Genomic DNA, 27,587 nt, shown 5'->3' with positions numbered 1-27,587 from the left:
ATCCATCACATGCTCCAAGTCATTGATTGTCCCAAATTGCAAACATTTTGCAGAGAGAAGATGGGACTCTAACTTCCCCAGGCAAGATGTTTAAATCTTAATTCTGAACTCACTTTATTTTTTTTATTTTTTTTTTATAAATTTATTTTTTTTAAATTTTTTTTTATTTATTTATGATAGTCACACAGAGAGAGAGAGAGAGAGAGAGAGAGAGAGGCAGACACACAGGCAGAGGGAGAAGCAGGCTCCATGCACCGGGAGCCCGATGCGGGATTCGATCCTGGGTCTCCAGGATCGCGCCCTGGGCCAAAGGCAGGCGCCAAACCGCTGCGCCACCCAGGGATCCCCTGAACTCACTTTAGTAGACTCTCTAGGCTTAGCTTTCCTAATGCAGAGACTTTCCACAATATTGCTCAATTTTATATATGATACATATGAATTTTATAACCAGAGTTCTATGTACATATATGGAAAAATAAGTCTGTATGTAACATTTTATAGGGCTGTATACACAGAGAAATCAGTGCTACGTCACCTTTGAGCTACTCAGGGCATAGTTCTTGTTGCTCATTTCAAGATCCATAGACCCTTTGAACTACTCAGGGCAGAGTCCTTGCTGCTCATCTCAAGATCTATAGACCCTTGTTGCTCATCTCAAGATCCAGTATTGTGAGCACATACTGGTGCTCAATACACAAGTGCCTAATGAATGAAAGGCCAGGATAAGGCATTTATCATGCCCATCTACTTCATTAAGGTTGGAGTAGAGGGTAGACATTCCATGTGGAGGAAGGTTCTTAACAAAGGCAATGTGAGTAGCAATACCAAATCTCAGTGTGTGAAGGTAGTTCTTATAAACACAGTCAAGTGCTTCAAATTTTCTAGTTCACTCAGCATAATCTCAGATTTTTTTCCTAATTTGTTTTTAATTCCCAGGGGCCATAACCGCCTCTGTTTTCATTTTCCCTGTTTCTCTGGCTATAGATTGTCTACATACGCTTCAATGTACAGTGAGATACTTTTTTTTTTCCCAGTGGGATACTTTTAAAAACACTTACCTAATGAGCTCTTTTATGCCTAGATTTTATTAATCATTTTCTGAAACTGGGGTTTCCCTCTATAATAGTGTATGTTATGCCATCTGGTCCCCTCACTCTCACCCAGAGACCAAGTACTCACAAATTCTTACTTGATACTATGTACTCAGCACCTAGTATAGCCCAACAAGCCTTGGAAGTGTAAAAGGTTCATGTACCCTTAGTTTTTAAGAAACTCACAGTCTGATGGGGATAAAGGAATTGATTTTTACACAACCATTTCATCTGCAAGTACTGGCTGTTTGTTTCTTCCCAGACCCGTTAGGCACAGGTTTCCTAGAGCGCCCGTGTCCTTAGAGACAATGCTCAGTGGCTGGCTGTGAATTCCAAAAGGCATTTTAAATATTTGAGTCAGCATTTCTCTTTTGGACTAGGAAGATTTCCAAGTCCATCTACTCTTTCATTTTGTGAGAAAAAGAAATCTGAACCAATGAATATGAGAAGCAGGAACTTGGCCCATCTCCCCACCAGTATCCATTAGCTTGGTTCATTTCACTCATTTATCCGCATTTTCTATCATTTTGTTTTTATAAATCAGAATAATCCATTTTTAAAAAAAGATTTATTTGAGAGAGAGCGTGTGAGTGCACAAGCAGGGGGAGGGGCAGAAGGAAAAGCAGATTCCCCACTGAGCAGGGAGCCCCGCAAGGGGCTCGATCCCAGGCCAGGGATCATAACCTGAGCCAAAGGCAGATGCTGAACCAACTGAGCCACCCAGGTGCCCCTGGAATAATCCAATTTCAATCTCACCTGTTCAGGGTGACAGAAACAAAACTGTGGGGGAGACTTCAACTCATGTTGTAGTCAATGAGATAAATTAGCCAAAATAAAGATAAGGGCACAAAATACAAATAATGAAAGCAAAAGTTAGAATACATATATACAAACCAAACTTTGTGCCCTGCAAACAAGGACTTGGTCTTCCCTTAAGTGCTCACTAGACTGTTGAAAGAAACATTAAGAGCCACCGTTAAATTGTCTTTCAATTAAAGACAAAGTTAAAAACAGAGTTTCAAGCAAAGAAACAGACCAAAAAGTGGAACCACTTACAAATGTTCAAATGCCATGCAGCCTGGAAGTCTGTCTGAATGCAGACTCCTGGAGTGCTGGTGGGCATGCAAATGGAGAGACCGTCAGGCAGTCTTTGTACAAACGCATGAAGAGTGCCTCTTATATGTTCGTTAATGAGCAGCACAAAAGAAAACCACGAAGGAAAGGCAAGGGCTTGTGGTTTACAGTCAGCCAGACGTGGTTCAGTTCCCATCCCTGAATGGGTTGGTGGCTCGGGGCTTTAAGAAATGGCAGTTTTTCTGAATTTCAGTTTCATCAGTGAAGCAGTGCTCCTGATAGCTACCTCACGAATCTGGCTGTGGGAATTTAGGGACCACGTATGCAAACGGCTAGGCACATAGTGAGTAGTCTTTTACATTCATTTGGATCTTTTTTGTATCCTAGGAAAAGACATGATTATTTCAAATACATTTTGGTTTCCTAGAATGAAAAAAAAAAAAAAAGACTGCCTGAGGAATGTTCCACTGTAAATTCCTACTATGATGTCAGAAAACCAAAGTTTGAAAAGTGAGTTCATATAGGTTCTTAAGTGTTCTCTTTCTCCTTTAAGAAAACTGTAAAGATTTCAGCATACTCCAGGAGCTCTGTGAATCCTGGCCTGAATCCCTTTTCACTCAGGGCTTTCACGAAAAGCTGCTGCTTGTTGATGGACCCAGAACAGTAGAGCAATCTGCATACTGACCACCTGTCTTGCCTTTGGGAAACATCATTTGAAGAGGTTATTGTTACTCTTAAAAGAATCAATACTTCTCAACAGACCCTTCTCCAAAGATGATAAATGAACTGCCAATAAGCACACAAAAAGATGCCCAACATTGCTAGTCTTAGGGGAATTGCCAGTCAAAACCACACTCTGATACCACTTCACACCTACCAGGGTGGCTTAAAAAAAAAAAAAGTAGTGGAGGGGATTATAAGAGTGTTGGCAACAACATAGAGAGTGTAGAAACTGATACATTGCTAGTGGGGATATAAAATGGTGCATCCACTTTGGAACTATAATTTGGCAGTTCCTTAAAATGTTAAATAGAGTTATACCATATGATCCAACAATTTCACTCTTATGTATATACCCAAGGGGGAAATGGAAATGTCTACACAATGATGAATGAATAAAGAAAATGTATCCATACAATGGAATATTATTTGGCCATAAAAAGGAAGCAGTGACACATACTATAGCATGGATGAACCTTGAAAACATGTTAAGTGAAAGGTAGCAAACATAGAAGGCCACATAGTGTATCATTCTACTTATTTTTTTATTTTTTAAGATTTTATTTATTTATTCATGAGAGACACAGAGAGAGGCAGAGACACAGGCAGAGGGAGAAGCGGCTCCATGCAGGGAGCCCAACGAGGGACTCGATCCCGGGACTCCAGGGTCACACCCTGGGCTGAAGGCAGATGCTCAACCACTGAGCCACCCAGGTGTCCCTGTATCATTCTACTTATATAAGATGTCCAGAATAGGTGAATCCATAGAGACAAAAAGTCAGTTAGTAGTTGCCTGGGGCTGGGGACTAGGGAAGAGGATGATGAGTGACTCCTAAGGGATGCAGGGTTTCTTTGGGGGGCGGGGGGATGAGGTATCTAAGACTGTGGTGATGGCCGCGCAGCTGTGAATATACTTAAGACCTGTGGATTGTCCAAGTGAAATTGGTAAATTTCCATTTGAACTTGTCTCAGTATAACTATTAAAAAAAAAAATTGATGGTGTCGCGCTGAAGGAGAACGATCCTCTACAGTATGAGAAAAAAGCATCAAGGATTTGAAGTCATTTTTGCAGAAATCACTGTCCGGCACAATTATGAGAGACACCAGGAAAGCCAGCATCCTGCCACTCTGCTGACTCTGTCCTTCTTACATCTTGTTTTCTGATATTTAATAAAAGACCTATCTCCTCTGTTGCCTCTCCAAGTGGTCTTGCTTATTGACAAGAAGCTCCTAGTTCACTGTGGGTCTGAACAAGTGTATTTGTCCTTGGCCTTCTGAGTAAAATATACCATGGCCCCAAAGTGCCGTGAGGGATTTTCAGAAATTACTCAACATTAATTTTATGATCAAGGTGTCTTGAGAGCTGACAGGTACATGAGTGATTTTCCAGACAGTACCTTCATTTTACAAATGAATAAATCAGGCACAAGGAGGTCCTGCTCAAAGCTGGACAGCAAGTGAGTGGCCGAATGAGAACCTAGAGCTCTGAGCTCCTGGGTCGCCCACTTTTGTGCACGGCAGCACCCCATGCCGTGCACCACACATGGTGCAGACGTGAGTCAGTGTTTGCTGACCTGTGCCCCTAATACTACAATCAGATCAGCGTTCCAGCCAATGCAGCGTGCCATACCAGAGAGCGAGGTCTGTAGAGTCCGATTTTGAGTTCAAATCCTGGTTTAGCTACTTACCAACTGTTTGACCTCTGTCAGTCGGGGTTTCTTTTCTGATGACATGGGGTATTAGTACCTACTTGGCAGGATGATGGTGAAGAGAAGAAATAATACACATGAGCTGTGTAGTACTGACCCCTAGCAAGTATTTAATAAATGGTTTCCACTGTTATAATCACAGATTAAATCTAGTCAAGTATGAAATATAGATCATGAAAATTTATACTTCATAATAAAATACCTTCCATTTAGTAAGCATGTTGGTCTAGTGCTGTACCAATGTTTAAACCTAACAAAAATACCCATGAAATGGGCCATTCTTGTTTTGTAGAGGATGAAACGGAGGTTCAGGGGAGGTGTCTAAAATCAAAGCATATACAGGGAGAACTGAATTTGAACCCAATAAAAACTATTGTTTTTTATTTAAAGCCCAGCCTCCTGATTGTTATTCTCTATTACCAGAAGAGTTTTTAATATATGACAACTTTCAGTGCAACCAGAGGTCCTAATTTCTAAACAAGTTAACCAACGTGAGAAGTGGTGAAGAGATGTCCTGCAGATGCACAAGTGTTAGATTGAGTTCCCAATATAAACAGCAAGAGTAGGACACATCTGCAAGAGAACAGAAGAACTGGGATTTTGCAGCATCTGACACCAAGTCGGCAAGTGTTTAACTTCCTCTGTTGAGAGGTGGCACCGTCTGGTGAGGATGCAAGATTTCAAATGGAGCATTTGGAGCCGAAAACGTCAGCAGATCTCCATGGGAGCGTGGATACCTAAATTTCTAAAGGGCTCTCCCCCACTCCAGTGCTGCCCCTCTGGTTTCATCATTTATATTTATTGTCCAACTATTTGGATGGGAGTTCAGACTTGGGAAGGTTAATGGACTGTCTAGTTTGGCAACAGTAATTGGCTCCCTATCCTCAGGCCACAGCCAGAGAGGGAACGTCAGCATGAGCTTCTCACTCTGCCCCTTGACCTCCACCATCATTTGGAGAAATCAGCCTCGGTAAAGGCCACGTGCCTGACACTGTTTATCTTTCCCATCTCCATGGTAACCTGCTCCCAGACCTCTTCTGAGGAGTGACTTCCAATTGTATTAAATTGAAAGTGTCTTTCTGACCTGTGAAATCCTGCTCATTAGAACTAAGGAAAGACCAGGAGTCTCACGGCAAAGGAAACAAATAATGGTCACAGGCCTGGAAAGTTTTTTTTTTTTTCCCCCGGCATTGTCTCCAAATTGTTTAACATTATTAAAAGTAGTAAAAAAAAAAAAAATCTGTCTTCAATTTTCTGTATTAGACTACTTATAATAGACCATATTTTTTCTTTTTTTTTAAAGATTTTATTTATTTATTCATGAGAGACACGGAGAGAGAGAGGCAGAAACACAGGCAGAGAGAGAAGCAGGCTCCAAACAGGGAGCCTGAGGCGGGACTCGATCCCAGGTCTCCAGGATCACACCCTGGGCTGAAGGTGGTGCTAAACCGCTGAGCCACCTGGGCTGCCCTAGACCATATTTTCTACGACAGGATTATTTCTCAAAATAGACTAAAGGAAAGTGATCAAAACGATGTAATACTTTAATAAGATGAAGTTCTCAAAAATCATAAACAGGAGGTTGTTCAAACCATTAAAAAATGTAGCACTACTTTATTTTTTTTGCAGTCCTTTGCATATTTATTAAGTTTTCATTTAAAGTCCAGTTAACATACCATGTAATATTAGTTTCAGGTTTACAATATAGTGATTCAACACTTCCACACAACACCCAGTGCTCATCACAAGAGCATTTCTTAATCGCCATCACCTATTTCCCCCCACCCCCCCATCCACTTAACCATCAGTTTATCCTCTGTAGTTAAGAGTCTGTTTCTTAGTTTGCCTTTTTTTTCTTTGTTCATTTGTTTTGTTAAATTTCACATATAAATGAAATCATATGGTATTTGTCTTTCTCTGACTGACTTTGCTTAGCATAATACCCTCTTGCTCCATCCATGCTATTGCACCTGGCAAGACTTTATTCTTTTTTTATGGCTAATAGTCCATTGTTACATCGTTACTGCTTCTCCATCCATTTGAATGGACACTTGGGCTGTTTCCATAATGAGGCTATTGTAGATAATGTTGCTATAAACATCCGGGGGCATGTATTTCTCTGAAATAGTATTTTTGTGTTTTCTGGGTAAATACCTAGTAGTGCCATTGCTGGATCATAAGGTGCCATTTTTTTTAACATTTTATTTGTTTATTGGAGAGAGAGAAAGAGTGCACATGCATAAGCTGGGGGCGGGGGCAGAGGCAGAGGGAGAAGCAGACTCCCCACCGAGCAGGGAGGTTGATGTGGGACTCAATCACAGAACCTCGAGATCACAACTTGAGCCTAAGTCAGATGCTTAACTGATGAGCCACTCAGATGCCCCTCTGAGGGTAGTTCTATTTTTAATTTTTGAGGAAACTTCATACTATTTTCCACAGTGGCTGCACCCACCAGTCTACATTCCCCCCAACTGGATAGGAGGGTTCCCCTTTCTCCACATCCTTGCCAACACCTGCTGTTTCTTGTGTTGCTGATTTTAGCCCTTCTGGCAGGTGTGAGGTGGTAACTCATTGTAGTTTTGATTTGTTTCCCTGATAATGAGTGATGTTGAGGATCTTTTCATATCTCTGTTGGCCATCTGTATGTCTTCTTTGGAGAAATGTCTGTCCATGTCTTCTGCCCATTTTGAATTGGATTATTTGTTTTTTGAGTGTTGAGTTTTATAAATTCTTTATATATTTTGGCTTCTACTAACCCTTAATCAGATACGTCATTTGGAAATATTTTCTCCCATTCCATAAGCTGCCTTTTAGTTGTATTGTTTCCTTCCTGTGCAGAAACATTTATTTTGATGAAGTCCCAATAGTTTTTTTTTTTTTTTGCTTTTATTTCCCTTGTCTCAGGAGACCTATCTAGAAAGAACTTGCTATAGCCAATGTCAAAGAAGTTACACAGCACTACTTTAAACAGAGTTGGTATCTTGTTCAAGTGGGAAAAGACAGCGTGGTGTAGTGTGCCTTGTGTTTCCAAGAAATAGGCAATGGCCATGGCTATGGCAGCCTTTAGAGACGCAGCATGAAGAAAGTGTGGCCACCACTTTCAGCTACTTCAATATGGAAAACAGAGACAGAGCACTTTTGCCAGAAATACAGCCCTGGTCACAAACTGAACAGCTGTTTGGTCTTTGCCGACAGGGTCGTTAAGATAAGAAATGGGAAAAGGAGCTTAGTCTCTCTCAACTCCAGTACAGGCGGTGCTCTACCCTTTCCTCACAGGTGGAAGACTGGGTTCTCGCATCACATGTTTCTTGAGCACATACTTAAAGAATTAGTGATCAAAATTTAGAATTCCATGGCTTCTGTGACAGATTTCACTTATTTTAGAATCCTCAAATTGAAATCAAATTCCTGTCTTCTGGATGGAGCTCTTCTTGCCCATTGTAACTGATGGACCTGGGGCAAGCCATGCCACAGTCTCTCTCTATAAAAGTGGTTAACAGTGTCAGTTCTGCATACTTCCCAGGGTTATTCCAAAGATCCAGTCAGACAGTTTATGTGAGGGTCCTTCATCTGGGCATAGAACATGAGAATGATGCACAAAAATAATCTAGGAGGTCTTATTGAAACAGTTTCAGACTTCATAGATCTGAGATGGGGCCCGAGAGTCTGCATTTCTGGAGCACCTGGGTGGCTCAGTAGGTTTAAGCATCAGACACTTGATTTCAGCTCAGGTGATATCTGTGCTCAGCAGGGAGTGCCTGAAGATTCTCTCTCTGCCCCTCCCCCACTCACATGTACACACGCAAGCGTGCTCTCTCTCTCTCTCTCTGATAAATAATTAAAAAAAAAAAAGACTGCGGGATCCCTGGGTGGCGCAGCGGTTTGGCGCCTGCCTTTGGCCCAGGGCGCGATCCTGGAGACCCGGGATCGAATCCCACGTCGGGCTCCCGGTGCATGGAGCCTGCTTCTCCCTCTGCCTGTGTCTCTGCCTCTCTCTCTCTCTCTCTGTGACTATCATAAAAAAAGTAAAATTTAAAAAAAAAAAAAAGACTGCAATTCTAACAAATTTCCAACCTCTGTGACAGTGGGCCAGAAGTATTTATATAGTGGAATTAGTTAAAATAATTCTTACTAGAGGGGCGCCTGGCTGGCTCAGTAGGAGAAGCATGTGACTCTTGATTTTGGGATTATGAGCTCAAGCCCCATGTCAGGAGGAGATTAAATAAATAAAACTTAAAAAAAAAATTCTTGCTAGGATTTTCTCCTCTGTAAAATGAATTATTAAGTGTCTTACCAGAGATGGATTCATGAATTCTTCCAAATACACCCGACACAGCTTGCGATCCCAATCATCTGTGATGTGGCCCCCATACATGATCTCACCAAAGAGGTAACGGAGATCTTCCCATGGGACCTGGGAGAAAAATCACACAAATGTTCATTTCCGGGCCCAGTATATCTGCCTTAAAGAGGCCAGTTAGCAGCACAAGCCTCTCTCCAAGCTCCTCTAACACTGTGTCTCCCCAAATCCCCATCAACAGGAGGGCTTAAAAGAGGTTCAGAAATTGTCTAGGCTTTTACATAGAATTACATTCAGTCTGTTTAAACACCTTCGGAGAAAATTCACTAACACTGAACATTTAAGGCAGATTTTAAAGCAATCATTCCTAGAACATGATATGTTGGGAGACTTTATAAATTCAGAATCTCATCCCCAAATCAAGAAAAGGTATTAGTTCGCAGGGCCTTTGAGCTAGGTCCTGTTTTTATGATCCAATAGCACGTTTTATTATCTCATTTAGGCAAATAAAGAAAATCTTGTACCATTTGAATTTGGGGTGTACTTAGGAAACCATCCCCTTGCAAAAATCCAGGCAAACCAATCTCCTTGCTACCAACTGACTCGAGGGCTCGGGTTAGGGCATGACTGGCCTACTACACGGCTATTCTAAGGGTTCTAATGACTGTACCATGTAGTATTCAAGAAATATAACGGTGTCTCCTCTTTATTTGGCTTAGCAGGACTTGAAGCCTCTCTCTGCTACCCTTTAGCTTCCTCTGGGTTTGCAAAACATGCCAGTCTGTGATGAAGCCTTTCTAGACAGGAACCTTTATACCCTCAGGGGCAGTAGATTGCCTCCCAGCAGTTCAAGTAAAAACTTAATTATAGCCTTCATTTGTTGCATGATTTGACAGAACAAGTAAAATTGCTTCAACTGTTCCAATGTACTTGTTACAAGTTTATTTGAATTTGAATAAATGAACCTCAAATGGGTCTTTCTTTCAAGCTCGTCTGATGGGAGCGAGAAATAAGAGCGAAGAGCCTGGCCTGTAGCATGCTCCCCAATCCACCCCATGGGCACCGTCCACATCGTTCTCATGGAATGCACGGGAAACAAAGAGGTCTCCATTTCACTTCTCTGGTACGTTTTGTTCATACCAGCTATGTATCCTACCACCTGATATGTGGCTCCCTGGAGATTTTAATCAACTGGAGATCTATCCTTCTCAATAACTGACTCTCTCCCCTCACATTTTGCTCTTTGTTTTTAACATCTACCTCCTTGAAAAGGGCATTCTGCACCGCCCAACTCTGTGCTCATAACCTAGCTCTCAAGTCCTGGCAACTCGCTTCACCATGTGTGGTGAATGGCTTGGGTCTAGACATCTGAGAGAGGAGGAGGCGTGAAAAACTGAAAGCTGTGTGGATCCTGGAACAACAGTGGGGCGGCGGGCAGGACACGATTCACTTGGCCACCTGGGGTTGCCAAGTCTCAGGATGGGAGAGCCAGGGAGAAACAGGAGTCCGCTCCCTTCTTTCTCTTCATCATTTCTAACTCGACGCTGTACATGACACTCAGTTGGAATAGGGTAATATTCCCTGTCTCAGCCTCAGGGGACAGTTATGAAGCACCTGTATAAAAGGATTAAGTGGTCCATTTCACTTTCTACCCAGGACTATTACAACAGTCAATTTTGCCTGCAATATTGTAAACAAAATGTGTTAAGGTCAACACAAAATACTATTTATTACAAGATCAAAATATGAGCAAATGTTGTATATTTTAAAAATGGTAGATATGGAATATTGTTCATCACATACCATACTAACGCCATTTGTTTTGGGTACAACCTCCTCAAAATGTGTTCCTCAGGAGAACACACCCATGTTATATATTAAGTGCACATATTCTGATAGCAGTCACATCACCTTTGAAGCTTGAGGAGACTTATTTGGTCACGAAAATCGTAACAATGATCGCCGAAAGAACATAAAGGAATCATTTACACATAGAAACACAGATGAGTCATTTTTAAAGGCCCTTTATAGAAAATGTAGCCCAGAGCATAACACCTGGTTTTGACAAATATATCTCAATTTTAACAGATTTAACTGAATGGGAAATGTTTCCTTTTGGAGGACGAAGCCAGAAAATTCTTACAAATGGTTCTTCCTTTTTTGAAATCCAATCACTGGGTTTATAAGAGTTTACACAAATGTTCTTGATGAAGCATTCCCATTCCCATCTGTAAAACACATTTTAGCTACGAAATAAAATCATTCATCTACCTTTAACTTCCAATCAAGGGGAACATAACTGAGAAAGTCACAACAAGGTGGCATCCTTAATACATAATAATGACATATGCAGGAAATGCACCATTATTTATACATGTGACGCGCTGTAAATTGCTTCCATCATAAGAACTAATTGTAGTGATTATTAATGCAGTGTTATGAACTGTCAGAATTGCTGTATGTAATTACATTTGTGCAAATGCTTCATTACCTGCCTAATGAATCTGGCATATATGCACATGTAAACCACTGTTTTTGTTAACATAATGAAGGACATTTTTTTTTTTCACTAAGCTGCTGATGTAGAACTGGTTTGACCTATCTTATGAAGTTCGAGCATCCACTGCTGGAAAACCTTTGATCTGGTTTATTTTCACACTTGGCAGAAGATGCATATATAGTGTCAGCTATTTCAATAATAGCTTCGAAAGAGAAATTACGGTCCATTTGATAGTAGCCAAAGACTGACAGATTCAGTACACTCTTGGGAAGAGGTTATCCGACTACTGGCACTTACGTTAGGGTTTGCCTCTAAGTAGTTGTAGAGGACATTGGCACAAATGGTGAGGTCTCCAGGACTGAAGGGATATCTGCGGCTCCAGCCCCGGGGGCCGAACCTCAGTCTCCCGGCGACACAAGCATGGAAGTAGCACAGAGAAAAGAGGATGCTTTTAAATTCCTGCTCCTTGGAGCACGCCTCAAGTGTATCCTGGGAGAAAAGGAAAATATTTGATTTTCCTTCTGCATGGTTTCCAAGAGCAAAGGTCTGAATTTTCGATGATCTTGTATAAAACCTTGAGGGAGATGGAAGATAGGGGTGCCAGACAGTTTTAAGCACGGCTGTCTATCCTATCAGAGCATAATGGGAGACTGGCCATTTGGCGTTTGCCAGACTATTAATTTAAGAGAAATGCTTTGACTTTTCTTATTTATTTTACTGAATGCTTCTAACTTCACTAGACAATGACAGGATTCATTCTAAGCAGTGATAATACTGCTTGACATCATTTTCCCCTGCAAAATTCTCCTTGAAAAATCTAGCTGACCAGAGGACTCCACCTTAGTTTCATCAACTTAGCAGAATACTACTTAACCCCAGCCCTTCATTTCCTCTGGTTTCATAGTAATACAGATTACTGGGGCACACGGCCACCCATCAAAAAACGATTTCCCATCCTCTCTTGAAGCCAGATGTGCCATATGACCAAGTTCTTGCCAAAGGAATTTGCACAGAAGTGATGTGTACAATTCCCATGTCATTTACTTAAAAGGACATTGCTTGCCCTGGTTGTCACTCTTTTCCTTTTTCTGTGGGCTAGAAATGAGGATGACCAGACAACCATGGAAGCCATGAGTGAGTTCCAGCAGAAACATCTACCAGCTTGGGTGTGTAGCTAAGGTCATGAAACAGAGCTGCTAGTTACAAGTGAGAGAAGTCATCTTGTTTGGATCACTAATTTTGTAGTGTACCTGAGCAAATACAGTCACCCTGACAAATGGTTTCCTTCCAATGAACTTAAAGTAGAATTCATTGCTGGGTAGAAAGAATGGCATATGGAAGATTGGAACACACACACGCTTATACACTCTATAATACTTTTTTGAAATTGTAGAGGGAAAATTAAACCTTAGCATGCTGATATGCTACACAGCCATAAATTTAAAAGGTGAACAACAGCTATCCAATTTTTGCCTTAAAGATAGTAATACTTTATTCTCAAATTTGGCAGTTCTGTGAGGCAAACAAGGACTACTTTAACTGATGTTGGGCAGTAGAAGATAAGGCCAAAGCTGAAACTTTATGTCTTGTACTTTATTTATTTTTTTAAGATTATTTATTTATTTATTTATTCATGGGAGAGAGAGAGAGAGAGAGAGAGAGAGAGAGAGGCAGAGACACAGGCAGAGGGAGAAGCAGGCTCCATACAGAGAGCCTGACATGGGACTTGATCCTGGGTCTCCAGGATCAGGCCCTGGGCTGAAGGCGACACTAAACCGCTGAGCCACCTGGGCTACCCTGTCTTGTACTTTAAAATGGCCAAATTATAGCCAGTCTATTTAAAATGGATTGGACAACTTGGGCCATTTAGCACCTTTCAGGTGGGAGATCAGATCTGATCTCCCAGGCAACTTCTAGTAAAAGTCTAAACCAAGACTAGACTTGTCTTGTTCTAAGACTAGAAGAAGGGTGTTTTTTTTTTTTTAAAGATTTTATTTGTTTATTCATGAGAGAGAGAGAGAGGGAGAGAGAGGCAAAAACACAGGCAGAGAGAGAAGCCGACTCCATGCAGGGAGACTGATGCAGGCCTCGATCCTGGACTCAGATCATGCCCTGAGCTGAAGGCAGATGCTCAACAGCTAAGCCACCCAGGCATCCCTAGAAGAAGCTTTTTAGTTTCTTTCTGTATCAGTTTCATCAGAATCCAGGGTTATTACTACTAGATATAGTTCTAAAACTGACCAGGCCATCCCTAGTGCTGACCCAACTAAATCACTAGGTCATTTGAAAACACTAGGCCATTTCTAGGCAATTTGCAGGGCTGAAGATACACCATCATTAAATATAACATTTCTACAACTAACATGAAATAAAACACAAGCTCATGAAAGAAGAAAATAGAAACTATATAACTGTAATTAATCTTGAAGAATATAAAAATATGTTAGTTTTAAATGTAAGGAATTTCTAGGAGAAACTTATTTAGAAATTATGATCTAGGGCAGCCTAGGTGACTCAGCGGTTTAGTACCGCCTTCAGCCCAGGGCATGATCCTGGAGACCCAGGATCGAGTCCCACATCAGGCTCTCTGTGTGAAGCCTGCTTCTCCCTCTGCCTGTGTCTCTGCCTCTCTCTGTCTGTGTGTCTCTCATGAATAAATAAATAAAATAAAATAAAATAAAAATTATCATCTAACATGTCACCTAACACCTCCCTGAATAACATATAGTCCACAGAAAACCAAGGTACTACAATAAACAAGTATATTAATTCCATAAATGTTTCATATAATCGATTTAGTTTTATCCTCAGTGCTTAAAAATATATATAACTTAGGCATCTGGGTGGCTCAGTGGGTTAAGCATCTGACTTTTGATTTCAGCTCAGGTCATAATCTTAGGTTGTGAGATTGAGTCCTGCCATTGGGCTCTGTCCTGGGCGTGGGAGACTGCTTAAGCTGGGATCGTGTTTAAGATTTTTTCTCTCTCTTTCCCTCTGCTCCTCCCCTGCCCTACTCCTCTCTCTCAAAAAAAAAAAAAAAAAAATTGCAACTCAATGCCGTTTCATTATGCTCTGATAATATGAATGCCACTAGAAAAAAATATAAATTAAGTGTTTCTAATTAGAAAAAAGTATGAGTCTACCTGACATTCTACATTTCAGGTAATTTATATTTTTACAAACCAAATGATGAGCAAATTATTATCAGAAAATACATGAATAGCACTGTGAACAGAGAACAGGTATCCACACTTGTAGAACAGTATTGTATGCACACAGATGCCAGTTTTATATGCACAACTACCAATTGTTTCTGCTACAAATTTTACAAGAAAAAAAGACTAAGGTGCCTGGGTGGCTCAGTCAGTTAAGTGTCCAACTTTTGACTATGGCTGGGGTCATGATTTCAGGGTCATGGAATTGGGCCTTGTGTTGGGCTGCACGCTGAGCATGAGGCCGGCTTGGGATTTCCTCTCTCTCTCTCTATGCCTCACCTGCCCCTGCTAGTGTGTGCTCTGTCAAAAAAAAAAAAAAAAAAAAAAAAAAAAAAGGAAAGAGAGAGAAAAGAAAAGAAAAAAAATCTGTTTTTATTTTAAAAATGTGGTTATTATCTGGGTATGAAAGCAACCTAAATAGTACTCCCTTGTGATATCTTCAAGAGGCAGGTGCTATTGAGCTAAAACACATAGGGAGGCAGGACCCTACAGGAAATACTTCTTTACATCTTGATCACTTAATGATTGCATTTATATAAATATTCTGGAATGCTCAGGAAAATAAAGGACTAATATTAAACTTGTTCATTATGAACATATGTATCAAAGTTCAAAGGTAAATTCTGATTTGGGGGTAAGATTTAAAATGCAAATTGAACTGATTTGAATATTAAAGCATGCAAAACAAAAACACCCAAAGAGAACAGTCCATTTGTCCAGATCCCTTGGGTGCTTTTCTCATCTGAGGAGGGTGCCCAGACAACACGAGCAACTGGAGCTCATTTACCTAACCCAAATAAGTACCCAAAGTAAATGGCATTCACTACCCTTGGTCTATGTCACAAGCTTCAGCTACATAAGACCATGGCAGCAACACAAAACACCCAGGATGATACAAGCAGCCTTGGGAAAGTGGGAAGTCTGTGATACAGATCACTAACTGCCTGTCCTAAAATGTCTTGTTGCTGACTTTTAGCTGGGCATATGGCTGCCCAAGATAAATGGATTTTTCCCAGCCTCTTGTGCAGGTAGGTAATGCAATGTGACTGTGTATAACCAGTGAGATGAAAGGAGAAATATTATATATTCTCTTGCAGAAAGCATCTTTAAAAAAGAGGCAAACGTGTTCATGGCCACCTTCTTTGTTCATTCTTTCATCCTACTATAAGGAACATGGATATGGGGGCTGCCACCTGGGACCCTGGCAAGCCCATCCCAGAAACAATGAACTGTAAAAGAACTAGACTGAGGACGACTTTGTGTGACACACTGAGCTCTGAATGACATACCTCCACAATTCTCATGTGGCAGAAATACTTTTTAACCTTTTTAAAGCTACTGTTGTTTCATACTTCTTTCACAGGTAGCCAAGCATAATTCTAACCAATAAAAGAGTGCTGGGGACCTAGTCAACAGATGACCAGGGAGTACAGGTTAATACCCTTAAATTACATCATCTGAATAAAACCCACATTTTATTTTCTAACACAATGACAGGTAAACATTCATAAGACTAGTCTACAATTTTTAGATTTCCTTTAGAGTTTTTGTTGGGTTGGTTTTGGCTCTAATAGGTTTGATAGGAAGTTCATCAAGTGAGTAACTTTGATTAACTTTGCTTTTGCAACTTATGACCAAATTTAGTCTTAATATTTCAGAGGATCCTTTCTACTAGATAAATACTTCCCCTGGAAGTACTTGAGTCTTTCTGGTAGTTGTAATCTTCAGTTAATCTAAGTGGCTTTCCAGATAATAGTCAAAAGAACTGATACTTACTTTCATGAATAAAGTAGAACATGAGGAGGGATTCATGCAGAGGCTTTGGGGAATCTTCACCTCTATCATGAAATGCAACACATTTTTTAATGTGCATTTCCTTGGGGAGAGTGTTGTAGTTTTATCAGATTATCAGAAAGATCCTTACCAATAAAAAGCTTAAGGATAATTGGAGTGAAGCATATTTGTTCATGAAATCTCACTTTTTCACAAATACAGACAATTGTCCTAGGAGGTTGGATAATCCTATTTAAATATATCAAATTCTGGGCAGCCCGGGTGGCTCAGCGGTTTAGCACCACCCTTGGCCCAGGGCCTGATCCTGAAGACCCAGGATCAAGTCCCACGTCAGGCTCCTGGCATGGAGCCTGCTTCTCCCTCTGCCTGTGTCTCTGCCTTTCTCTCTCTTTCTTTCTCTGTCTCTCATGAATAAATAAATTTTAAAAATCTAAAAAAAAAAAAGTATATCAAATTCCTTTTTTTGTATTTACTTTGGGAAAGAGTTTGAGAATATCATATAGTCAGAAATTATCAACTGAGGGATTAAAAAAAAATACATGCCTGCCATGGTTCACAAAAGAAAACATCCTGCAACTATGTAATAGACTCAACAAGATTTTTCTGAATGCCTTGTTTACACAGTCTAGTGTGTTTCTATATATATACTTGATTTATAGGTAATTAACTGTATTCTTCAAAATTGTAATCTTAGGTGGCCAATTATTATAATTCCTTCATAATGTTGGCTTGGGTATTGGCCCAAGAGACACTAGTGAAAAAGTGAAGCATGTTGGTGTGCTTCATAGAGAGTGTTAATATTTCTAACAGGAGGCTTAATATTTATACCAAACCATATGCATTTCCACTTTGGGGTTCATTCTACTTCTCTTAATAAGAATACTGTTTCTTAGGGTGCCTGGGTGGCTCAGTTGGTGAAACACATGACTACTGATTTTGGCTGAGGTCATGATCTCAGGATCGTGAGGTGGAGCCCTGGGTCAGGCTCTGTGCTGGGCATGGAGCCTGCTTGAGATTCTCCCTCCTTCTCCCCAGGCCCCTCCCCTGGCCCCTCACTCACACACTCTCTCTCTAAAACAAACAAACAAACAAACAAACAAACAAACAAACAAACACTGTTTCCTAAGGGTGTCTAAGAAAGCAGAAGAACTGGGAACTCAGAGAAACAACAAAGGAAACTTGTTTGAAAGACTTGATTATGATACATGTTGTGATAATTTGGACAAGGAGAATAATTATAATGGTAGTATTTATGCTTGTATCAATTTATTTGTTTTATTTTGGAAGGAAATGAAAGTATAAATAAGACGGCGCCATGGATATACTGCAAAAAGAAGACTTAACTCTACTAAAGTCAAAAGTAGATCTAAAACACTGAATATGATATTGGAACTCTTGCCATGTCATTACTGTTGTTGCCGTCCTCAGTAACAGCAACTGGAGTAACAGTGGCTGCTTCTCTTCCTGTGCTAAGAGATACTTGTCTGCCCCATTTGTCTTCAATAAGCAGGTTCCTCAGAAAAGGATGTAATTTATTCTCCTTAAACATGTGGCTGTTTTTTTTTTTAAGATTTTATTTATTTACTTGAGAGAGAGCAAGTGTGTATGCAAGTCCGAGTGATGGAGGTGGGGGAGAGAATCTCAAGCAGACTCTACACTGAGCACAGAGTGGGACTGGGGGCTCTATCCCACAACACTGAGATCACCCCCTGAGCCAAAACCAAGAGTCAGAAGCTCAACCAACTGAGTGTATGGCTGTAGTTTTAAGGCAAAACATAGATTTTCTAGTCACCGGGATAGGGAATGGCAGGGCGATCCTTTCAAGACATTAAGCCACACACTGATACTTCACTTCAACCCTCTGCATGAGATGCACACATTGGTAATGGCCCTGTGGTTTTGTGAGAAGACCCTGACTTTGCCCTCAGACCAGGCTCTGCTTTCTTACCTGATCAAAGTTGTAGAGGGCGGCATGCAAATTGGCCAGCATTCCTGTGGGGGGCTCATTAGTAATTTTAATGGAATCTTCCAGAAGTCCTTGAGGGATGATGTGTTCATTTGGTGTAGGTGCAGATTCAGCACTCATGAAAACCCTGTAATCTCTGTGGCCTCCTTGGCTGAATTTTTCAAGGAGTTTTTCCAAGGTTCCTAGCCACTTGGCTACCAAATGGACATTCTGAAAAACAGTATGGCTTATAATTCTGGTGAAATTGAAGAATATTACTTAAATTACGGAATCACAACATTTTCCCATATACAAATGTGTAGAAAACTCAGAGAACCAGGATCTAATTTTTCCTGGATTATCATGTTAGGGAGCAAAACACCAAAACACAATTAACTGCACAGTGAACACAGATAGGGCTCTAAATCACCACAGGTCATCTTTGCAAACCCAAATCTCCTTCCAACACAGCTTACCTACTTCCAACACCCACCAGTCACCTCTGAGAAGTCGGGTTCCTGACATTTTTCTTTGTCACAGTTCAACTCAATTATGGAGACTTATCTGGTTAGTTTAGTCAAGTATAAAAACTGAAAGCCAGAAATGTACCTCATCACTCACTTCATTGTTTCTGATACCAGCCTCCTCTACTCAATGCTTACTCATTAGTATATGAACTCCAAAGGATGTGAGGGGTGAATGGCTAGCTGAAAAAGAAGTTACTCTGTGTTAAGATGCTCTGTGGATTCCTAACACATTATTTTCATTAAACCCTAGAGCTGTCAAAAATCCGAAAGAAATATATGTCACCACCATCACTTCTTCATTTTCAGTTTTGTGATTCACAATCCTCCAACTCTCTCATCCTAAACACCCACAGAGTACATGGCTGTTGGCGCTGTGGGAGCAGTACAAAGGCCCTAGCCTCACATGCTCTCTGGCGCCAGAGACATCCTAAATATAATGATTGCCACATTACTCCTGGGGATATGTAGCTTTTCCCAACAAAGAAAAACACTTAATGTTATAAAAGCTACACACAGACACACACACACACACACACACACAGACACAGACACACAAAGAATAAATGCAAATAGGGAATGGAATAGTAACATAGGTATCTTTCTTTGAAACAGTTTTGTTGTAACCAGACCTATGCCAATTTAGTTGTTTTCGTTATGAACCTTTTTCTCCCTTTGGCAAATACTGAACATTGGTAGGTGTCATAGCTGAAGTGTGTCCCCCAAAATTCATACGGTAAAGTCCTATCCCTCAGTACTTCAGAAAGTGATTGTATTTGGAATAGGTCTTTAAAGAGGTAAGAGTAAATGCAACCATTAGAGTGGGTCTTAATCCAATATGGCTTGCATCCTTATAAAAAGAGGAGATTAGGACACACACACAGAGGGAAGATCATGTGAAGACACAGTGAGGAGACAACCAACTACACACCAATGAAAGAGGCCTCGGAAGGAACCAACCCTACTGACAACTTGATCAGACTTCTGGTCTCCAGAACTTTAAGAAATTAAATTTCTGTTGCTTAAACTACCTGATCTATGATACTTTAGTATGGCAACCCAGGCAAATTTACACAGTCAGGAAGGGCTCTGAGTTTCCCACCCTACAAGCTTGCTACTGGATTATAGCCATAGTACTCCTCATACCTAACTGTGCCACTTGCACAAGCAAGCAGAAACAACAACAATGAAACCTGTTTTGCAAGCTCAAATATGACCTAACTTATGGTCTACAAGATCTTACTCGAGAAGTTTACTTGCAAACTAACTAGTAGAAGGATATTCTAAGCAGTGACTCTGGAGTCAAGGAACAGAAAAATCTGCAGGTGAGCCACCACTGACCACAGCCACACTCTGGAGTCTGGCCTGGGAACCATTCTTGAGGATCATGGCTTTGACATTGGCTGGATTCTTGTGCCCACTTGTCCAAGGTCAGGGCAACAATGCCTGTGCAACATTTTTAGGCAATCCATGTACCTTGGAAACCACCCATTTTGCCCATGAAAATAGATTTTTAAAATCCACTATGTCAATTCACAAACCATCTGGTATGTATCTGAGACAAAGATAGCTTACTGCTACCTATGCAATAGTTTTCTCTGGAGTATGGGCTTCCGATAAAATACTAGCTAACTATCCCTCCACGGGCTCCATCTGATCATAGTAACTGACCACTGGAGAGTCTGGCTAAGAGCTCACTAACATGTGCATACACATCACATGCCTATGCTGATATAATTCAGCGTTACATTACCAACAACATAATGAGTTCCCATTATGCTGGTCTTCCCTTTATTCAAAGTCCTTCTTCTCTTTTAAATGGCAAAGAGATAGCAGAGACCTCCAGAAACTGGGATAGCCACCAGCTCGGGGTGGTCTCTCCTCGCCAGTTACTCAATGTGTGGAGAGGAACAGCTCAACAGTTGCATTCTAAGTTACTGGCTTACCACTAAGGACACAAACCCAAGGTCTAGAAGAGATTTCCAAAAGCAGATCCTTCACAAGATAAGGTCTTTTGAGATTTTTTTTTTTTTTTTTGGTAAAACAACTTGAATTTTTGGGGCCAATGGGAACTTTGCATAGATAGAAAAATAACAAACATTTTACTTCAAATACTATGCTGTCTTTAGGATGCCCATACCTCTCCTACTTCCTTGTCAGTCTGAGCCGGTGAACACATGAAAATTCTCAAAGAACTTTCTTTTGCAGGAAGATCTCAGCATCTACCCAACTGTCAGAGGAAGAACTGCAATCTCTGAAGAAAACAAACCCTCCACTGTCACCTGCCTGACCTTGGGAGCCTCAGAGGGGAACAGGTGAGCTCAAGTTACCTTACTGAAGTATAACCCAAGTGACAGGTATTGCTTTGCCAGAGGGTTCTATTCTGCTCAGACTCCGGGCAGCTTCTTCATAAATCCAATCCTATTCATGCGGAAATGCAAAATACATCAACCATGGATACTGGAGACACTAGAGGTGGCCACATGAGATATCAGAGAAAAACGCTGCTTGCTGCCAAGCCGAACTGAACTCAAGGACCAGCTCTGCCACTTTGCTGCTGTGTGCCCTTGAGGTTCCCTGATCATGCCGAGGCTCACTGTTCTGATCCGTGTAAGAAGACAACAATACCTATCCCTGTGGTCCTTGCAGCTTAGCTGTCATTATTAGAGATAACATAGCCTATGAATTGCCTCGTAAAGGGTCTGGCATAAATGAGAAACTTTGGGTTCACTGTGCTGCAAATCAAAAGGCTATTTCTAGACCTGATGAGAAAGCTGGTATGCCTTGCTGGAGGAGGAGTCAGCATGGTTCCTAGATTGCCTTCTAAAGCTGGCCTGGGCTCCACCTGCCCCTGGGTTCTTGCTAGAATCCCCAGCCAAGGGAGCCACTTGGGAGGATACTGGTTTGAGACACAGACTCATATAATGCTAGCCCTACAAGGGATAAAGGGGTTATCTACTCTAATCCCCTTCACTCACAAAGGAAATGTAACACAACTAACTACTTAGGAGCAGAGTTAGAGTCGTATAATATATGTAAAAATGCTCTGTCAGCTTTAAAGCAACTTGCAAATGTGAGATATTGTGACAATGGCTCTGGCAATCTATACAAGCCTGTTTGTCCTCAAGCACTATTAGTGTTCCAGATATCTGTTAAGTCAGGAGAGTGAGAGAGTTCCCTCTCATATTTTTAGTTTTAAAGCACAATGGCTAGAAAGTTCCTCAAAAGATGATAGCTATCCTTGTCAGCAGAGTCCCTTGGCAGCTTTGGAGGTGTCATTAATACTGAGAGAACCCCGAGAACTCTGCAAATCACCGTGTGGCAGGAGGAAGGATCATTCCCGTTGGTCTGGACAACTCCGTACTGTCCATCCCTTGTGTTCATTCCCAGTGTCTTCCAAGAAGATGTAATACTCACTTGGAGTAAGACCCAGTGTCCTTGTTTGGAAGCTTTCTCCAGTGCCTTTTCTGCCACTGTCTCCTGACCTTGTCCTAAAGACACATTGTGAAATTTTCCCGAGTCAATGGTAAACCCCAGTCTTTTACCTGTGGGAGGATACAACATGGTAAGAGGAAGAGTGAATTGAGGAGAGGTAAGAAGAGTCTGGAATTCTGTGTCTCAGGCCCATCTGTGGCTACTGCTGTCACCTTCTACGTGACTTTCCTGAAGAATTTGAACTAAACTTCTGTCGTTTCAACAAGCAGCATTTTGAGCTCTCCACAGCTGCCTCCTTGTGAGCATTAGCAAAGCCTGTGGAAATAAGTTCCTCTGGTTTTATGGTAATGAAGCTTTTGACATTTTGATAGATGGCAAGTATTGTTATTGAGCTTTATTAACTCTTGCAGGAGTAGCAAAGCATTTCCTTCATAAAAAGGAGCAACATGTGGTAGATATCACATCATTTTTTGAATAAATTGGCTCATTGGGTAAATGCAGGAGCCTCTCACCTTGTGGCCATGCTTGAATCGAGCACAGTCAGGTCACAGCTCTATTAACCTGGTATTCTCAGTGCAGGCTGTGGGGAATAGTAATCCAAAGCACAAAGCGACAGTGCCTTGCACAATCAAATAGGCTTGCTCTAATGACCACTATTTAGTCACAGGGGGCACCAGATTACACTAGCATGGAGAAAATTGCCCTCTGGCCCTTATATAGTCAAAAGGTGGAAAACAGTACAAAAGAAACTTGCATTATGCCAACCAGAGGAATGTTCCATTTGAACATTTCTTCAGACTACAGAGTTATTAGCCTTACATTTTCCATATACTCAATCTCCAACAAATGAAAAAGAAAGAGGGAGAGGGAGAGGGAGGGAGGGAGGGAGGGAGGGAGGGAGGAAAGGAGAGAGAGAGAGAGAGAGAGAGAAAGAGAGAGAGAGAGAAGAGAGAGAGAGAAACTAGCTGTGAATTGAGAGGAAGGTCAGGTGGGCACTGGGCGAGAGGGAGGGCAGGAAGGCCAGCCTCCTGGCTCCTCACCAAGAATCTCTAGGTCTTTAAGGGTATCCACCCCTGGAGACAGGAAGAAGAAGATGGGAGTGGCTGGGCTGCTTTCTTCAAACGCTTTAACTAAATCCAATCTGGTCCTTCCCACATACTTTGCACCCAATTTTTCCTCCACAAAATTCCTATAAAAAAAAAAGATAATGCAAAAGACATGATCAGTCCTCTTTGACCTTGAAAAAGGCCACAACTTGGATCAGCATAAATCACAAGCACAGGAAGGAAGCCAACTATGTTCATTACATGGGATGTTTTCACGGAACAGTATGAATGTAGCTCGATTTATGCATTGATGTCAGTGAGATCCCTCCCTGCTTTAGCAGCTCTGAAAATCAAAAGCCTACATTCCATTTGGGGGGCTACTGAGACCCCCCTCTGAGTACCACCAGCTGCCTGTGAATGGCTTTGTATCCCCCAAATCTCCTGCCAGATCCCCCATTACTTATTAACAGTTCATTAGATTTGCCACAGTGCAATTTTCCGGCCTGCTGGGCTTCTCATGAATATACAAATGCTTTTTGGGGTGTTTCTAATATAGGGAAGCTCAATTAACCAGGGAGTATTTTCCAGCAGCATCAGATTTAGCAGAAAGTAAGTACTACTAAGCAGAATTAACTTGTAAAGTAGGGTACACAGAGGCATCTGCAAAGGGGAAATTAGTTGGACAAAGTGGAGGAAAAGACTTGAGGTGTGTCAGTGCTCTTGAAGGAGAAGCACGAAAGGAAGGAAGTTGAGAACTCTCTGGCGAATTCAAGTGAGAACACGACTTGTGTGAATTAAGCAGCATATTACCATTTAGAAGCCGAAAGGGCAAAGAAAAAGGACACAGGGACCAAGACGTAGCCAGGGGTTCCTGTTTTAAATTGCATTGGTTGTAAAGTTATAGGACTATTAGCGTCTCCATGATAGGAATTCATTTTTGTTCGACGTGCAAAATTGTCGGAGCCCAAATGACACCGCTAAATAAAGACAGTGGAAATTGCACTGGGATAATGCGTGCTCCTGGCCTCTGAACTCTGCTGACACCCATCTCTCTTGCTAGAATATTTCCAGTGGTTCCCCATCTCCCTTCCTGATGTCAGAAGGAAGGTTTTCAGGAAGGATGGGCTCAGTTTCACTCCAGCCTGGCACACTAGTTAGTGTTTCAACAACAATAGTGATTACGGTCTCAAAATTTCACACAGAATTATGGCTCATCAATATGGACCACCAATGCCTACGCCAGAGACTCCTAGCCCCTAAGACTAAGTCTCCTCTAGGTCAATGTGCATTTCCAAAAATGCTAAATGCCCCACCTGAGAGCATAAGTCATTCTGTCAGGGCGCACTGCTCTCAAAATAATCAGCTTCTGTATCAAACTTTTTTTCTTCCATTCTTGCGGCAACTTCTCTTTTTCTGGACACTCGGATTCTGCCCATTTCCTCCACTGTTTGGCAGATCCTTCCACATCTCGGTCTATGCCCCGAAATTCTTCCATAAGGGCTATTGCCTGTCATTCAACAGGGAAGCAGATAGGAAGGGAAGAAATAGCTGAGAGTTTGAGATAAAGACTAGTGGATGTATCGAACCCCATGTGAACAAGTTGTGCTGGGTAGTCTTCATTTCCTTGCCAGATTTACTCTACACCCTTTCCTGCCTTGCTGAGAGGGTGACCACTAAGCATTGTATGAACTGAGCTCCCCAGTTCTCTGGCCTGTTTGGGTTTGGCCAATAGGAGGCACCAGCACAAGCCAGGAGGGCTGGAAGAGAGAGAAGAGGGGGTATTTCTTCCTCAGCTCTTTCCTCGTGGTGACCTCGCTTGGCAGTGGCTGTATTCCTCTACTAAATGCCACGGATCCTATAGGTTGGCTTTCGCCCATAACTTCATTTCTCAGCAGTTTCAGGAACTACTCCTTTTCCCATCTCCATTTCTGGTTGATTCCCTTAGTCTTCTTCCCATACAGTGAAAACACACTCTTTGTTAAACATTTGTTTTTTATCATCTCTTTGAATGTGCCATCTGTTTTCTGCTGAGATCCTGACTGATCAACAAATGGACTTGAATTTATAATTCTAAATAACCTAATTAAAAATTCGATTACAAATAAACCTAAATATACTATAAAAATAAGTAATAATGGTTATTTTCAATGGGCAGAAATGTTCCCTTCTTAGAAAAAGAGTAAATACAATTGTACGTTAGCATACAACAAGCATCTTTAAGGAATTCCAAAGTCTAGGGGAATAAACTCTTAGCAGTAGGATCTTCTGACAGAAAAATGAGTTAAGAATTGGTATCTGGGGCTGATCAATAACCATCACTTTTTTCTCTACAACATTCTGATCTGCTTAAACCTTTCGTAATGAGAATAAACTACTTTGTTGTTATGTGATAAACAAAAATATTTGGAAAAAGTAGAGAAATAATATAAAAAAGATAGATTTAGGCAAACTGATAAAAATGTTCATTTATATTCCTTGACTTTGCCAAAGGCCCTGCAGCCTATAAATATTTATTAACTTTTCCACCCATAAGTAGGTCAAAAGTTCCTTTATTTCCAATTAAATTAATCACTTAGTACTTTAGTAATGCAAAGATGAAGAATATCACATTACATACCATAATTCTACAAATGAAATGGTATATATCAATCGTATTTTTAAAACATTTCTACTTTTGCAAGAACTGATATTTGAAGTAAGTTTTAAAAACTGAAAAACCATCTCCCTAATGTACCTTTAGAGCACTCCATGACTGAGCAGTTAGGAAGTCAACAGGACTCAGGTAGGTGTGTTCAACTGTGAAGCGAAGCAGGAAATCCAATTCGAGAGCGTCTATCTCCTTCTTTCTCAGCAAGATCTTGAAGGCACACAAAATTGAAAAGGGTCATTTAATTCATATCAAAATTAGGACACAGGAGGTAGTCACCATTTAATAGATATGAGAAGAGGCAGAACCAGGTCTGCTGACAGTTCCTGTCAATATATATTGTTCTAAAGCTGAAATAATAATTTTTTATTAATGCCTATGATCTCAAAAGCTTGACTAAAAAAATCAAATAATTATGAGGACTGTTTATGAGGACAATTTTAACACATGTCTATTAGCAAATTATTTGAAATATACCTTCATATTTAGTCTTTTGCCGTGAGCTCAAACTCGTTTTAAAACTTGTTACACAAATTGAGAAAGCCTCAGGTGATAATGGATCACATTACTACACAAAAGGTAGAACTAGTATTATAATTTAGTCCTGATACAGAAATTACATCTAATAACCTATGAGATATGTGAAAGAATTTTTTTAAGAGAGGTGGGGGAGGGGCAGAGGGAGAGGGAGAGAGATAATTTTAAATAACTGGCGTGGAGCCTGACGAGGGGCTAAATTTCACAACCCTGAGATCATGAGCTAAGCTGAAATCAAGAACTCGATGCCACTCAGATGCCCAGAAAGATTTTTCTTAAATGTGAGATTAAGAAAAAAAGGAAACTGATGTTTTATAGATACAATTAAACAGTGTAAACTGAAATAAACAATTTTTATTTAAAAAATATTTTATTAAAAAAATATTTTATTTATTTATTTGAGAGACAGAGAGATTGAACACATAGACAGGGAGAAGCAGACTCCCTGCTGAGCAGGGAGCCCAATGCGGGGCTTGATTCCAGGATCCTGAGACCATGACCTGAGCTGAAGGCAGTGGCTTAACTGAAACAACCTTTAGACATCTGCATTAAAAATTGATTTCGAGTCAGGGCATGATCTCAGGGCCATGAGACGGAGCCCTTCATCAGGCTCCCTGCTCAATGGAGAGCCTGCTTGAGATTCTCTCTCCATCTCCTTCCCCTCCCCCAGCTCTGCCTCTCTCTCAAATAAATAAAATTGTAAAAAAAAAAAAAATCTTTTGCTGAAGTCCATATTAAAAAAGATTAAAAAATAAAAGGATAAAAAAAAATAAAAGGATAGATCCCACTGAAGGTGGCAGTGTGAAACCTGGAGCTCTTTGATGTATTCATTGGTCTTTAAAGGGACTGAGAGACCCCTAGGACCACCCAGACCTGGACTCATAATTTTGATCTTCAAGAATTTCCCCAGTAGTAATTGGGAAGCTCTGTACAGGACCTGAGAAGTGAGGAGGAAGTCTCATTGATCTGTTTTCAGGCTGATAGATGATGTGGTCACTTAAAATGCATACCCACCCAAACCAAAACCTTGTGACCTACTCAAAAGTTGTA

The 27,587-nt window shown here is 40.9% G+C and overlaps 1 protein-coding gene across 1 annotated transcript in view; it reads right to left on the bottom strand.

Annotated features, from left to right (window-relative positions):
* The window catches only part of DNAH11 (dynein axonemal heavy chain 11), a 299,232-nt gene that overhangs the window by 9,923 nt on the left and 261,722 nt on the right, over positions 1 to 27,587 (bottom strand). The window contains exons 68-74 of the mRNA XM_055314731.1: positions 26,088 to 26,210; positions 24,667 to 24,860; positions 23,348 to 23,496; positions 22,290 to 22,417; positions 18,352 to 18,579; positions 11,692 to 11,883; positions 8,889 to 9,008 (exon numbers count right to left, since the gene is read on the bottom strand). Coding sequence (XP_055170706.1) covers positions 8,889 to 9,008; positions 11,692 to 11,883; positions 18,352 to 18,579; positions 22,290 to 22,417; positions 23,348 to 23,496; positions 24,667 to 24,860; positions 26,088 to 26,210 — 1,134 coding nt within the window. The remainder of the gene's footprint in view (positions 1 to 8,888; positions 9,009 to 11,691; positions 11,884 to 18,351; positions 18,580 to 22,289; positions 22,418 to 23,347; positions 23,497 to 24,666; positions 24,861 to 26,087; positions 26,211 to 27,587) is intronic.

This window comes from Nyctereutes procyonoides, unplaced genomic scaffold (genome assembly GCF_905146905.1).
Source record: "Nyctereutes procyonoides isolate TBG_1078 unplaced genomic scaffold, NYPRO_anot_genome, whole genome shotgun sequence".
NCBI classification, from domain to species: Eukaryota; Metazoa; Chordata; class Mammalia; order Carnivora; family Canidae; genus Nyctereutes; species Nyctereutes procyonoides.
This window is presented reverse-complemented; position numbering and strand designations above follow the sequence as displayed.